This window comes from Scyliorhinus torazame, chromosome 9 (assembly GCF_047496885.1).
Source record: "Scyliorhinus torazame isolate Kashiwa2021f chromosome 9, sScyTor2.1, whole genome shotgun sequence".
Lineage (NCBI taxonomy): Eukaryota > Metazoa > Chordata > Chondrichthyes > Carcharhiniformes > Scyliorhinidae > Scyliorhinus > Scyliorhinus torazame.
This window is the reverse complement of record NC_092715.1, coordinates 271,829,406-271,844,420: the sequence shown is the minus strand read 5'-3', so window position 1 is coordinate 271,844,420 and position 15,015 is coordinate 271,829,406. Positions and strand designations below refer to the sequence as shown.

The 15,015-nt window shown below is 46.3% G+C and overlaps 1 protein-coding gene across 8 annotated transcripts in view; it reads right to left on the bottom strand.

Moving 5' to 3' along the window:
• The window catches only part of cntln (centlein, centrosomal protein), a 725,020-nt gene that overhangs the window by 329,995 nt on the left and 380,010 nt on the right, over positions 1-15,015 (bottom strand). For all 8 annotated transcript variants that reach the window (XM_072517511.1, XM_072517513.1, XM_072517506.1 and 5 more), the window contains exon 18: positions 3,744-3,837. In XM_072517511.1, the coding sequence (XP_072373612.1) occupies positions 3,744-3,837 (94 nt within the window). The remainder of the gene's footprint in view (positions 1-3,743; positions 3,838-15,015) is intronic.

Genomic DNA, 15,015 nt, shown 5'->3' with positions numbered 1-15,015 from the left:
TTTGCTCTTTGTAGTATATATAAATGATTTGGGGGAAAATGTAACTGGTCTGATTAGTAAGTTTGCAGACGACACAAAGGTTGGTGGAATTGCGGATAGCAATGAGGACTGTCTGAGGATACAGCAGGATTTAGATTGTCTGGAGACTTGGGCGGAGAGATGGCAGATGGAGTTTAATCCGGACAAATGCGAGGTAATGCATTTTGGAAGGTCTAATGCAGGTAGGGAATATACAGTGAATGGTAGAACCCTCAAGAGTATTGAAAGTCAAAGAGATCTAGGAGTACAGGTCCACAGATCACTGAAAGGGGCTACACAGGTGGAGAAGGTAGTCAAGAAGGCATACGGCATGCTTGCCTTCATTGGCCGGGGCACTGAGTATAAGAATTGGCAAGTCATGTTGCAGCTGTATAGAACCTTAGTTAGGCCACACTTGGAGTATAGTGTTCAATTCTGGTCGCCACACTACCAGAAGGATGTGGAGGCTTTAGAGAGGGTGCAGAAGAGATTTACCAGAATGTTGCCTGGTATGGAGGGCATAAGCTATGAGGAGCGATTGAATAAACTCGGTTTGTTCTCACTGGAACAAAGTAGGTTGAGGGGCGACCTGATAGAGGTATACAAAATTATGAGGGGCATAGACCGAGTGGATAGTCAGAGGCTTTTCCCCAGGGTAGAGGGGTCAATTACTAGGGGGCATAGGTTTAAGGTGAGAGGGGCAAGGTTTAGAGTAGATGTACGAGGCAAGTTTTTTACGCAGAGGGTAGTGGGTACCTGGAACTCGCTACCGGAGGAGGTAGTGGAAGCAGGGACGATAGGGACATTTAAGGGGCATCTTGACAAATATATGAATAGGATGGGAATAGAAGGATACGGACCCAGGAAGTGTAGAAGATTGTAGTTTAGTCGGGCAGTATGGTCGGCACGGGCTTGGAGGGCCGAAGGGCCTGTTCCTGTGCTGTACATTTCTTTGTTCTTTGTTCTTTGTATTGTCACAAGTAGGCTTACATTAACACTGCAATGAAGTTACTGTGAAAAGCCCCTAGTCGCCACATTCCGGCACCTGTTCGGGTACACAGAGGGAGAATTCAGAATGCCCAATTCCCCAACAGCACGTCTTTGGGACTTGTGGGAGGAAACCGGAGCACCCGGAGGAAACCCACGCAGACACGGGGAGAACGTGCAGACTCCACACAGACAGTGACCCAAGCCGGGAATCGAACCTGGGACCCTGGTGCTGTGCTACCGTGCTGCACCATAAGAGATTTAGTGTAAAATTAAAGTGCTTGAGATTGAGGGTAATGCACCGAGTTGGATAGAAAACTGGTTGGTTGTAGGAAACAAAGAGTAGGAAGTAATGGGTCTTTTCTAAATTGGCATCTCAGAATCAACTACCATAAGACATAGGAGCAGAATTAGGCCACTCGGCCCATCGACTCTGCTCCGCTATTCAATCATGGCTGATATTTTTCTCATCCCCATTCTCCTGCCTTCTCCCCATAACCCCTAAACCCCTTATTAATCATGAACCTATCTATCTCTGTCTTAAAGACACTCAGTGATTTGGCCTCCACAGCCTTCTGCAGTAAAGAGTTCCACAGATTCACCACTAGCAGGCAGTGACTAGTGGGGTACCGCAGGGATCGGTGCTGGGGCCCCAGCAGTGACTAGTGGGGCACCACAGGGATAGGTGCTGGGGCCCCAGCAGTGACTAGTGGGGTACCGCAGGGATCGGTGCTGAGACCCCAGCAGTGACTAGTGGGGTACCGCAGGGATCAGTGCTAGGACCCCAGCTATTCACAAAATATATTAATGATTTAGATGGTGGGTCTAAATGCAATATCTCCTAATTTGCAGATGATACAAGGCTGGGTGGGAGGGTGAGCTGTGAGGAGGATGCCAAGATCTTTCAGTGTGATTTGGACAAGCTGAGTGAGTGGGAAAATACATGTCAGTGTAATGTGGACAAATCTGATGTTATCCAATTTGATAGCAAAACAGGAAGGCAGATTATTATCTGAATGGCTATAAATTAAGAGACGTGAATGTGCAATGAGACCTGGGCGTCCTCAACCACCAGTCACTGAAGGTAAGCATGCAGGTACAGCAGGCGGTAAAGAGGCAATGGTACACTGGCCTTCATAGCGAGAGAATTTGAGTACAGGAACAGGGATGTCTTGCTGCAGTTATACAGGGCCTTGGTGAGGCACAATATGGAATATTGAGTGCAGTTTTGCTCTCCTTATCTGAGGAAGGATGTTCGTGCGAAAGAGAGAGTGCAGAGAAGGTTTCCCAGACTGATTTCTGGGATGGTGGGACTGTCGTACGAGGAGAGATTGAGTCGGTTAGGATTGTATCCGCTGGAGTTCAGAATAATGAGGGGGGATCTCATGGAAACCTACAAAATTCTAACAGGGTAAATGCAGGAAGGATGTTCCTGATGGTGGGGGTGTCCAGAACCACGGGTCACAGTCTGAGGATACAGAGTAGACTATTTAGGACAGAGATGAGGAGCAATTTCTTCACCCAGAGAGTGGTGAGCCTGTGGAACTCGTTACCACAGAAAGCAGTTGAGGCCAAAACATTTTATGTTTTCAAGATGGAGTTAGATGTAGCTCTTGGGGCTAACAAGATGAAAGGTCATGGTGGGGAAATTGGTTACTGAGTTGATCGCGTTGAATGGCGGAGCAGGCTCGAAGGGCTGAATGGCCTCCTCCTGCTCTTAGTTTCTATGTTTCTATCTATCCTGCACATTACCACCTCAAAGAATTCTAATAAATGTGTCAGGCATGATTTCCCCTTCATGAAGCCATGTTGCCTATGCTTGATTATATTGTGTATTTTGAAATGCTCTGCTATTACATCCTTCAATGGACTCGAACATTTTCCCAGTGACAAAAGTTCAGCTAACTGGCCGATAGTTACCTGTTTTGTTTGTGTCCCACCCTTTTTGAATAAGGGTGGTGCACTGTTCCAATTCTCTGGGACTTTTCCAGAATTTAAGGATTCTGGGAAGATTACTAGCAGAGCATCCACTATCTCTGAAGCTACTTCCTTTAATATCTACAATGCAACCCATTGGGTCCAGGGGAATCATTGGCCCCATTAGTTTCAATAGTACTTTTTCTCGAGAGATAGTTGTATTTATTTCTTCCCCCACTTTTGCCACTTGGCTATTTAGTATTGTTGGAATATTATTAGTGAAATGAAAATCGTTTATTGACACAAGTAGGCTTCAATGAAGTTACTGTGAAAAGCCCCTAGTGTCTTCTACCATGAAGACTGACACTAAATATTTATTTCACTCCTCTGTCATTTCCTGGTTCCCCATTATTATTTCCCCAACCTCATTCTCTAAGGGGCCTACGTTCACTTTGGTCTCTCTCTTCCTTTTGATATATTTAAAGAAGCTCTTACTGTCTATTTTTACATTACTTGGTGGCTTACCCTCATAGTTTATCTTCTCCCTCTTTATTTATTTTCTGGTCATTTTTTTTTTTTACTTTCCCAATCCTCTGGTTTACCATTAATCTTTGCCACATTGTATGTTTTTCCTTTCAGTTGTCTGTCCTGTGATTCTTTCTAGTGAACAAAGTTTAACTCTACATTGTGCGATGAATGCATTCCTTAGAATATATTTTACAGATACACACATATGAATAAAAACATAACCAATTATTTAAACTTCAACATTTCTAACTTGCACCAGCCGTCAAAAGGTCTCACGATAACAAACCAAATACCTGTGGAATGTGACTGTGGTACAGCAACCTGTGTTTCAGATTTCACTGTTCTCAGCCATCGATTTCTTTGTTTTCTCTTTTCTTGAGAAATTGCCTAAATAGATGCAAGCAACAGAGGACATGAGAGCTCTGAGCAATATTAGATAAGGTGAATTCCATCATCTTTTCAGATTTTCAAACCATTGGATAATCCGAACTAAGGAACTTCTTTTCAGAGCAGCACCAAATATCTATTTCTGGCCTGTGAACTAAGGCTGTTTAATGCAATTCCTCAGACTTTTGTTGACAAATCCAGCTGATATTTATCTGAAAATTTTCACATGAATTGCTTTACAACTAAACAGTTTTATGACATTATTCTCTATAAAGAATTGGCATACATTTTGACACAAAATATTCCTTAGTTTAGAACAATTTTAAGGATTTCTAGAACAATAAACTCCTTGTACAAGTTCTAGATCCAATAGGCAATTCTCAGCTAGTCAGTATGAAAATAAATTGTGAATTTCTAGTATGCAACACAGTCCAGTGGGCTAAAATGTTTTAAACAACTAATTTCCTGTTTGTGGAAACCTATTTAGCAGTTGCTTTATTATCAATGGCAGTTTTCAGATGATTTGATCTTGATATTGAGGACTACAAAAGCACTCGCCTGGAACTTTATGATTTAAATTGTAATCTTCTGCAGACTGCAATGTAGTCAAGTAACAATACATGTACATTAGTTAACCGATTGTGGCAATACAGACGAGGAGTTGAGATTATGCTGCAAGGACCCTTCCTGTTGATTCCCGCATTTCACATTTCTTCATTTTTGCTGTTATCATTTTGATCCAAGGATGCTTAATGGACATGTGTCTTTAAGTCGAGCAGGGGGAGTTAGGAATTAGATGATGGTTAACTGTTGTATTTGCTGCATATTTAATTATAGTTACTGTTATTAATAAACTTAATTGTGCATAAATTTACACACCTGTTGACTGTAGTTTTTGGGCCACTAAGGCAAAAGACTTTGGGTGTTTTTCGAAGAGATATTTATTAATTTCAATTGTGTTGCGATTTTGGGTCCAGTGGGGCTGGAATTGACACTAGCCCAGGGGGTCGCGACAATGTGCACGAGTAAGGTGGAGCTGGCCCCTTGAGCACGAGGGGACATAGCTTTAAATTGAGGGGAGATAGATATAGGACAGGTGTCAGAGGTAGGTTCTTTACTCAGAGAGTAGTAAGGGCGTGGAATGCCCTGCGTGCTACAGTAGTGGACTCGCCAACACTAAGGGTATTTAAATTTAAGTCGATTTCGGCGGGAGAACAGCTGGTGAGTCAGTTTCAGCGGGAGCAGTGCGGAAGTGGCTGCTGGGAGGTAAGTCTGTCCTTTAAAAGCACTTGTCTTTGCAGGGGCAGGCCAGTCGATTTCGGCGGGAGAACAGCTGGTGAGTCAGTTTCAGCGGGAGCAGTGCGGAAGTGGCTGCTGGGAGGTAAGTCTGTCCTTTAAAAGCACTTGTCTTTGCAGGGGCAGGCCAGTCGATTTCGGCGGGAGAACAGCTGGTGAGTCAGTTTCAGTGGGAACAGTGCGGAAGTGGCTGCTGGGAGGTAAGTCTGTCCTTTAAAAGCACTTGTCTTTGCAGGGGCAGGCCAGTCGATTTCGGCGGGAGAACAGCTGGTGAGTCAGTTTCAGCGGGAGCAGTGCGGAAGTGACTGCTGGGAGGTAAGTCTGTCCTTTGAAAGCACTTGTCTTTGCAGGGGCAGGCCAGTCGATTTCGGCGGGAGAACAGCTGGTGAGTCAGTTTCAGCGGGAGCAGTGCGGAAGTGGCTGCTGGGAGGTAAGTCTGTCCTTTAAAAGCATTTGTCTTTGCAGGGGCAGGCCAGTCGATTTCGGCGTGAGAACAGCTGGTGAGTCAGTTTCAGCGGGAGCAGTGAGGAAGTGGCTGCTGGGAGGTAAGTCTGTCCTTTAAAAGCACTTGTCTTTGCAGGGGCAGGCCAGTCGATTTCGGCGGGAGAACAGCTGGTGAGTCAGTTTCAGCGGGAGCAGTGCGGAAGTGGCTGCTGGGAGGTAAGTCTGTCCTTTAAAAGCACTTGTCTTTGCAGGGGCAGGCCAGTCGATTTCGGCGGGAGAACAGCTGGTGAGTCAGTTTCAGCGGGAGCAGTGCGGAAGTGGCTGCTGGGAGGTAAGTCTGTCCTTTAAAAGCACTTGTCTTTGCAGGGGCAGGCCTGTCGATTTCGGCGTGAGAACAGCTGGTGAGTCAGTTTCAGCGGGAGCAGTGCGGAAGTGGCTGCTCGGAGGTAAGTCTGTTCTTTAAAAGCACTTGTCTTTGCAGGGGCAGGCCAGTCGATTTCGGCGGGAGAACAGCTGGTGAGTCAGTTTCAGCGGGAGCAGTGCGGAAGTGGCTGCTGGGAGGTAAGTCTGTCCTTTAAAAGCACTTGTCTTTGCAGGGGCAGGCCAGTCGATTTCGGCGGGAGTGGAGCTGGCTGGTTAGTCAATTTCAGCAGGAGCTGAGAATTTTTTTAAATTTAAATTAGTGTTTTATGCGGGAACAGGAAGTCGACCTGCGGACGTCTGGAAGACCCTCACCAATAAATTCTGGTGGAGAGGAAACCCGAGACACTACACGTGTAGTGTCTCCCACCCGCCCTCCTCCTCTAACCTAATAATAAAACCCATTGGTCTGAGGTAAGTACCATATTTTATTATATTATTATTATTTTTTATAAAAAATTTAATTTAGTTGTTAGCCAGATCTTGGTAGAAAGTTAGAGGAATGGCAGGGAAGGGAGTGCAATGTTCCTCCTGCAGGATGTTTGAGGTGAGGGATGCAGTTAGTGTCCCTGCTGATTTTACCTGCAGGAAGTGCTGCCATCTCCAGCTCCTCCAAGACCGAGTTAGGGAACTGGAGCTGGAGTTGGAAGAACTTCGGATCATTCGGGAGGCAGAAGGGGTCATAGATAGCAGCTTCAGGGAATTAGTTACACCAAAGATTGGAGATAGGTGGGTAACTGTAAGAGGGACTGGGAAAAAGCAGTCAGTGCAGGGATCCCCTGCGGTCGTTCCCCTGAGAAACAAGTATACCGCTTTGGATACTTGTGGGGGGGGGGACTTACCAGGGGTAAGCCATGGGGTACGGGCCTCTGGCACGGAGTCTGTCCCTGTTGCTCAGAAGGGAAGGGGGGAGAGGAGCAGAGCATTAGTAATTGGGGACTCTATAGTCAGGGGCACAGATAGGAGATTTTGTGGGAGCGTGAGAGACTCACGTTTGGTATGTTGCCTCCCAGGTGCAAGGGTACGTGATGTCTCGGATCGTGTTTTCCGGGTCCTTAGGGGGGAGGGGGAGCAGCCCCAAGTCGTGGTGCACATTGGCACTAACGACATAGGTAGGAAAGGGGACAAGTTTGTCAGGCAGGCTTTCAGGGAGCTAGGATGGAAGCTCAGAACTAGAACAAACAGAGTTGTTATCTCTGGGTTGTTGCCCGTGCCACGTGATAGTGAGATGAGGAATAGGGAGAGAGAGCATTTAAACACGTGGCTACAGGGATGGTGCAGGCGGGAGGGATTCAGATTTCTGGATAACTGGGGCTCTTTCTGGGGAAGGTGGGACCTCTACAGACAGGATGGTCTACATCTGAACCTGAGGGGCACAAATATCCTGGGGGGGAGATTTGTTAGTGCTCTTTGGGGGGGTTTAAACTAATGCAGCAGGGGCATGGGAACCTGGATTGTAGTTTTAGGGTAAGGGAGAATGAGAGTATAGAGGTCAGGAGCACAGGTTTGACGTCGCAGGAGGGGGCCAGTGTTCAGGTAGGTGGTTTGAAGTGTGTCTACTTCAATGCCAGGAGTATACGAAACAAGGTAGGGGAACTGGCAGCATGGGTTGGTACCTGGGACTTCGATGTTGTGGCCATTTCGGAGACATGGATAGAGCAGGGACAGGAATGGATGTTGCAGGTTCCGGGGTTTAGGTGTTTTAGTAAGCTCAGAGAAGGAGGCAAAAGAGGGGGAGGTGTGGCGCTGCTAGTCAAGAGCAGTATTACGGTGGCGGAGAGGATGCTAGATGGGGACTCTTCCGAGGTAGTATGGGCTGAAGTTAGAAACAGGAAAGGAGAGGTCAATTTGTTCAAATTAGGAGGAACTATAGGCCTCCTAATAGTTCTAGGGATGTAGAGGAAAGGATGGCGAAGGTGATTCTGGATAAGAGCGAAAGTAACAGGGTAGTTATTATGGGAGACTTTAACTTTCCAAATATTGACTGGAAAAGATATAGTTCGAGTACAATAGATGGGTCGTTTTTTGTACAGTGTGTGCAGGAGGGTTTCCTGAAACAATATGTTGACAGGCCAACAAGAGGCGAGGCCACGTTGGATTTGGTTCTGGGTAATGAACCAGGCCAGGTGTTGGATTTGGAGGTAGGAGAGCACTTTGGGGACAGTGACCACAATTCGGTGACGTTTACATTAATGATGGAAAGGGATAAGTATGCACCGCAGGGCAAGAGTTATAGCTGGGGGAAGGGCAAGCCATTAGACGTGACTTGGGGGGGATAAGGTGGAGAAGTAGGCTGCAAGTATTGGGCACACTGGATAAGTGGGGCTTGTTCAAGGATCAGCTACTGCGTGTTCATGATAAGTATGTACCGGTCAGGCAGGGAGGAAGGCGTCGAGCAAGGGAACCGTGGTTTACCAAGGAAGTGGAATCTCTTGTTAAGAGGAAGAAGGAGGCCTATGTGAAGATGAGGTGTGAAGTTTCGGTTGGGGCGATGGATAGTTACAAGGTACCGAGGAAGGATCTAAGGAGAGAGCTAAGACGAGCAAGGAGGGGACATGAGAAGTATTTGGCAGGAAGGATCAAGGAAAACCCAAAAGCTTTCTATAGGTATGTCAGGAATAAGCGAATGACTAGGGAAAGAGTAGGACCAGTCAAGGACAGGGATGGGAAATTGTGTGTGGAGTCTGAAGAGATAGGCGAGATACTAAATGAATATTTTTCGTCAGTATTCACTCAGGAAAAAGATAATGTTGTGGAGGAGAATGCTGAGCCCCAGGCTAATAGAATAGATGGCATTGAGGTACGTAGGGAAGAGGTGTTGGCAATTCTGGACAGGCTGAAAATAGATAAGTCCCCGGGACCTGATGGGATTTATCCTAGGATTCTCTGGGAGGCCAGGGAAGAGATTGCTGGACCTTTGGCTTTGATTTTTATGTCATCATTGGCTACAGGAATAGTGCCAGAGGACTGGAGGACAGCAAATGTGGTCCCTTTGTTCAAAAAGGGGAGCAGAGACAACCCCGGCAACTATAGACCGGTGAGCCTCACGTCTGTAGTGGGTAAAGTCTTGGAGGGGATTATAAGAGACAAGATTTATAATCATCTAGATAGGAATAATATGATCAGGGATAGTCAGCATGGCTTTGTGAAGGGTAGGTCATGCCTCACAAACCTTATCGAGTTCTTTGAGAAGGTGACTGAACAGGTAGATGAGGGTAGAGCAGTTGATGTGGTGTATATGGATTTCAGCAAAGCGTTTGATAAGGTTCCCCACGGTAGGCTATTGCAGAAAATACGGAGGCTGGGGATTGAGGGTGATTTAGAGATGTGGATCAGAAATTGGCTAGCTGAAAGAAGACAGAGGGTGGTGGTTGATGGGAAATGTTCAGAATGGAGTACAGTCACAAGTGGAGTACCACAAGGATCTGTTCTGGGGCCGTTGCTGTTTGTCATTTTTATCAATGACCTAGAGGAAGGCGCAGAAGGGTGGGTGAGTAAATTTGCAGACGATACTAAAGTCGGAGGTGTTGTCGATTGTGTGGAAGGATGTAGCAGGTTACAGAGGGATATAGATAAGCTGCAGAGCTGGGCTGAGAGGTGGCAAATGGAGTTTAATGTAGAGAAGTGTGAGGTGATTCACTTTGGAAGGAATAACAGGTATGCGGAATATTTGGCTAATGGTAAAGTTCTTGAAAGTGTGGATGAGCAGAGGGATCTAGGTGTCCATGTACATAGATCCCTGAAAGTTGCCACCCAGGTTGATAGGGTTGTGAAGAAGGCCTATAGAGTGTTGGCCTTTATTGGTAGAGGGATTGAGTTCCGGAGTCGGGAGGTCATGTTGCAGCTGTACAGAACTCTGGTACGGCCGCATTTGGAGTATTGCGTACAGTTCTGGTCACCGCATTATAGGAAGGACGTGGAGGCTTTGGAGCGGGTGCAGAGGAGATTTACCAGGATGTTGCCTGGTATGGAGGGAAAATCTTATGAGGAAAGGCTGATGGACTTGAGGTTGTTTTCGTTGGAGAGAAGAAGGTCAAGAGGAGACTTAATAGAGGCATACAAAATGATCAGGGGGTTGGATAGGGTGGACAGTGAGAGCCTTCTCCCGCGGATGGAAATGGCTGGCACGAGGGGACATAACTTTAAACTGAGGGGTAATAGATATAGGACAGAGGTCAGAGGTAGGTTCTTTACGCAAAGAGTAGTGAGGCCGTGGAATGCCCTACCTGCTACAGTAGTGAACTCGCCAACATTGAGGGCATTTAAAAGTTTATTGGATAAACATATGGATGATAATGGCATAGTGTAGGTTAGATGGCTTTTGTTTCGGTGCAACATCGTGGGCCGAAGGGCCTGTACTGCGCTGTATTGTTAAAAAAAAAAATGGTCATTGGATAAACATATGGATGATAAGGGAATAGTGTAGATGGGCTTTAGAGTGGTTTCAAAGGTCAGCGCAACATCGAGGGCCGAAGGGCCTGTACTGCGCTGTAATGTTCTATGTTCTATGGGTTAGATGGTGGGTAACAATGTCTTCACTAAAGGGTTGTGTATCTTTGGAATTCTCTGACCCGGAGGTTGCGGATTCTTCATTGTTATATATATTTAACTTTGGGACAGACAGATCTTTGGTCTCTCAGGGAATCAGGGGGATATAGGCAGTGCACGTGGAAGTGGAATTGGAGATACCCGTGATCGTACTGAATGGTGGATCAGTCTCGATGAGCTGTACAAACTACCCTTACTCCTGTTTGTTATGCTCTTATGAATCGGTTAATAAAATAGGGAGAGATGGGTTCTGTTTGAGGCCCACATGCACAGTTCTGAAATGGTTAGTTTGAAGCTTTGTATTAGTACAAAGCCTGGTTGAGCACAGTGGGCTAAACAGCTGGCTTGTAATGCAGAACAATGCCAGCAGCGCGGGTTCAATTCCCGTACCAGCCTCCCCGAACAGGTGCCAGAATGTGGCGACTAGGGGCTTTTCACAGTAACTTCATTGAAGCCGACGTGTGACAATAAGCGGGAGTTATTATTAGCAGCATTTACCAAGGATTCAAGCACATGCCAGCCTTTGATGTAATGTTCTGTTGACTACTTGATAGTAGATATCAAGAACATCACTGGGGCACTCTGCTTGAATAATAGCAGCAGGGAAAATAACATCATCTCTTTCATTTTAGAATTGTGTTCAAGTTTCTACGGTAAAGAGCGGGTCAGAATTTCCATGCTCCAAGGAAGCTCAAAACCGCCGCACTATAAGTGGTTCCTTTTGATTGTGTCACCACCTTGCTAACTAAAGAGAATAACAAACCTATTTGGCTTGAACAAAAAGTCATTTGGGGGATATTTTTTTCATTCACCACTATAGAATCATAGAATTTACAGTGCAGAAGGAGGCCATTCAGCCCATCGAGTCTGCACCGGCTCTTGGAAACAGCACCCTACCCAAGCCCACACTTCCACCCTATCCCCTATCCCCATAACCCAGTAACCCCACCCAACACTAAGGGCAATTTTGGACACTAAGGGGCAATTTATCACGGCCAATTCACCTAACCTGCACATCTTTGGACTGTGGGAGGAAACCGGAGCACCCGGAGGAAACCCACGCACACATGGGGAGAACGTACAGACTCCGCGCAGACAGCGACCCAAGCCGGGAATCGAACCTGGGACCCTGGAGCTGTGAAGTAATTGTGCTAACCACTATACTACCATGCTGCCCTAAGAGCTGACATTATGCCCTTGAACCTGGATAGAAGTCCTTCAAAATCATGGATACATCCTTTGTCAAAGCTCTCTCTGACACAGTCATCAATGGCAGTGTTCATACACTGACTTTCAAAAACAACAGGCTAAAAATTACAAAAGTGTGTCCTGCCTTAGAAAATCTCTTGGACAGAAGCATGCTGCACCTCCTGCACGCCAAGTGTTTAGGGGCACCGTAATAATCTAAATACACAACAGCACAACTCAGACATATAACAATTGGACCCTCTTGGCATTTAAGCCAGTACCAATGCTTTTCATGTTTTTAAGCTTTTTATGTGCATCTCGCTAATCTTTTCCCTGTGGATTATGGAAACTCTTGGCAAGACGAGACCAGCTACAATTGGTAAAGCATACAGAAAGTGTACTACACAATATTGGATTCACTTATTTTTATCAATCCAACCTGTCTTTATGTAATAATAGAAAATGCTGAACACACTATGCTTCCCCAGGCAATGAGGCATTTTGCCCAGTTTAAACAAAATAACTTTTAACTAAGCTCTTGCGTTAGAGCTGAGTCTGTCAAAAGCTTATTCCAGTTTTATGTTTGCAAACCAGGCTCATAGAGTGTCAATCCCTACTTCTGTCTCTGCATTCAGCACCAGTGGGGAGTGTACCCTTATGATGAATGTAGAAATGATTATATATTATATTTTATATGTATGGAAGTAATGTTATTAAAAGCCAGGGTTAAAGTATATACTTGTTGCAGTAATATTATGAAATAACCTAGGTTAAGGTATCCAGACTATGTGCTTGCAAAAGCGGGAATTAAGAAGTCATAAAAGGTGCGATCATGATTGATTCTAACCATTTATTTGTTTACATATAGAGGGCTAATTGGATATTGTTATGATTGCTGGAGATTTCTTGGAGAGTAGATCATTTATGAAGGGTTGTATTTAGCCCTAGCTACGCAGGTAATATGACATCTTAGTGGGATACGAATGATATAAGTAATGGGAGGAGCCAGGTCTGTCTGCAGTATTGTAGTTTGCTATATGATTTAAGTCTAACAAGACAGAAGGATTTTAAATTGAACTGTAGTTTTGTCAAATTCTGCTCAGTTGAGCATAAGTATACTGAATCTGCTCTTGAAATAAACTCTCTCCGCAGGTCTGCACAACTGAGCAAGTAACCTGTTAACTTTATTTATAAATACATTTGAACTGTATTGGGTTGCTTAATTGAAGTTAGTAACAGTTATAGACAATAAGTCTAAGTTTTTCCTTGTGTTTAAGAACTGTTTAACTATAATTGTAAAGCTATTTTCTTTGATGTAGTTAATTCTGTTTTAACTTTTTAACATTAAAAAATACCTACTGGTCAGAGTCATTGTGTCCTTTCCTTTAAATGTTTTAAATTGTTTGGGATTCTTGTCGGATAGAACATAGAACATAGAAAATACAGCACAGAACAGGCCCTTCGGCCCACGATGTTGTGCCGAACCTTTGTCCTAGATTAATCATAAATTATCATAGAATTTACAGTAGTAACACAAATTGGTCTGGTCCGGGATCGCAACAAAAGTTGGGATCTGGTCTGGGATCCGAACAAATGTTGGGGTCTGGTCCGGGATCCGAACAAATGTTGGGTTCTGGGGCGGGATTCTCCGCAATCGGCGCAATGCCCGCCAACTGGCGCCAAAAACGGCGCGAATCAGTCCGGCATCGCACCGCCCCAAAGGTGCGGAATTCTCCGCATCTTGAGGGGCCGAGCCCTCACCTTGAGTGGCTAGGCCCGAGCCGGACTGATTTCCGCCCCGCCAGCTGGCGCGGAATTTGACTTCGCCAGGCGACGCATGCGCGGGAGCGTCAGCAGCCGCCCACAGCATCCCAGCGCATGCGCAGTGGAGGGGGTCTCTTCCGCCTCCGCCATAGTAAGACCATGACGAAGGGGTAAGCAAAAGAGTGCCCCCACCACAGGCCCGCCGCGGATCGGTGGGCCCTGATCGCGGGCCAGGCCACCGTGGGGGCACCCCCCCGGGGCCAGATCACCCCGCGCCCCCCCCCCCCCAGGACCCCGGTCCCGCCCGCACCGCCTTGTCCCGCCATTCGAAAGGTGGTTCAATCCACGCCAGCTGGCGTGGGTTGACAGCGGCGGGACTTCGGCCCATCGCTGACCGGAGAATCGCCGGGGGTGGGCCCGCCGACCGGCACGATTTCTGCCGACCGACGCGGTGCGATTCCCGCCCCTGCCGAATCTCCGGTGGCGGCGAATTCGGGACACGGCGGGGGCGGGATTCACGCCGGCCCCCGGCGATTCTCCGACCCGGTGAGGGGTCGGAGAATCGCGCCCCTGGTCCGGGATCCGAACAAATGTTGGGGTCTGATCCGGGATCCGAACAAATGTCGGGGTCTGGTCCAGGGGCCTAACACCCTGTTGAACAATAGGGATCACAGACTTCCGAAAACAATGGGTGTGATACCTTTATTGATATCAAGACGGCTAAAAGAAAATTCTTTGATGTCTTTATCTCATTACTAATGTATTCAACTTTTATTTGTGTTTTTTTCTAAAATTGTGTGAACGTGTTTTGCTTTAACAATTAATTCCAACATTTAAATTACTCTTTTACAATATTTTCTGAGGTAAGATGGTAATAAATACCAAACCTGACATGGCCTCTGATGCATTGGATTCAATAGTGTCCTGGAGATGCTAGCTTCCCCTGTGTAATTTGACTGCCGTGACTAGGTTGCTCTGTAGCACAGTGGTTAGCACTGTTGCTTCACAGCTCCAGGGACCCGGGTTCGATTCCCGGCTTGGGTCACTGTCTGTGCAGAGTGTGCACGTTCTCCCCTGTGTCTGTGTGGGTTTCCTCCGGGTGCTCCGGTTTCCTCCCACAAGTCCCGAAAGACGTGCTTGTTAGGTGAATTGGACATTCTGAATTCTCCCTCTGTGTACCCGAACAGGCGTCGGAAAGTGGCGACTAGGGGATTTTCACAGTAACTTCACTGCAGTGTTAATGTAAGCCTACTTGTGACAATAAAGATTCTTCTTCTTCTTCTTCTCCAGTGTATGAAATATATTTTTATGTGCATTAGTTATTATCTCAGAGTGCACTTGTTTGTAAGAACAGTACATCTTGGATGTTGTTGGGATCGCAGTTGATGTTATAACTGGACCGATAGATCCCAGAATGGAACCTTAGCTCAAAAGACCATAGCTGGGATTCTACGATCGAATCTGAAGGCCCTCCCCTGATGCTCCCCTGCTGGCCTGGGGGGCTTCGGCGAGAGTTGG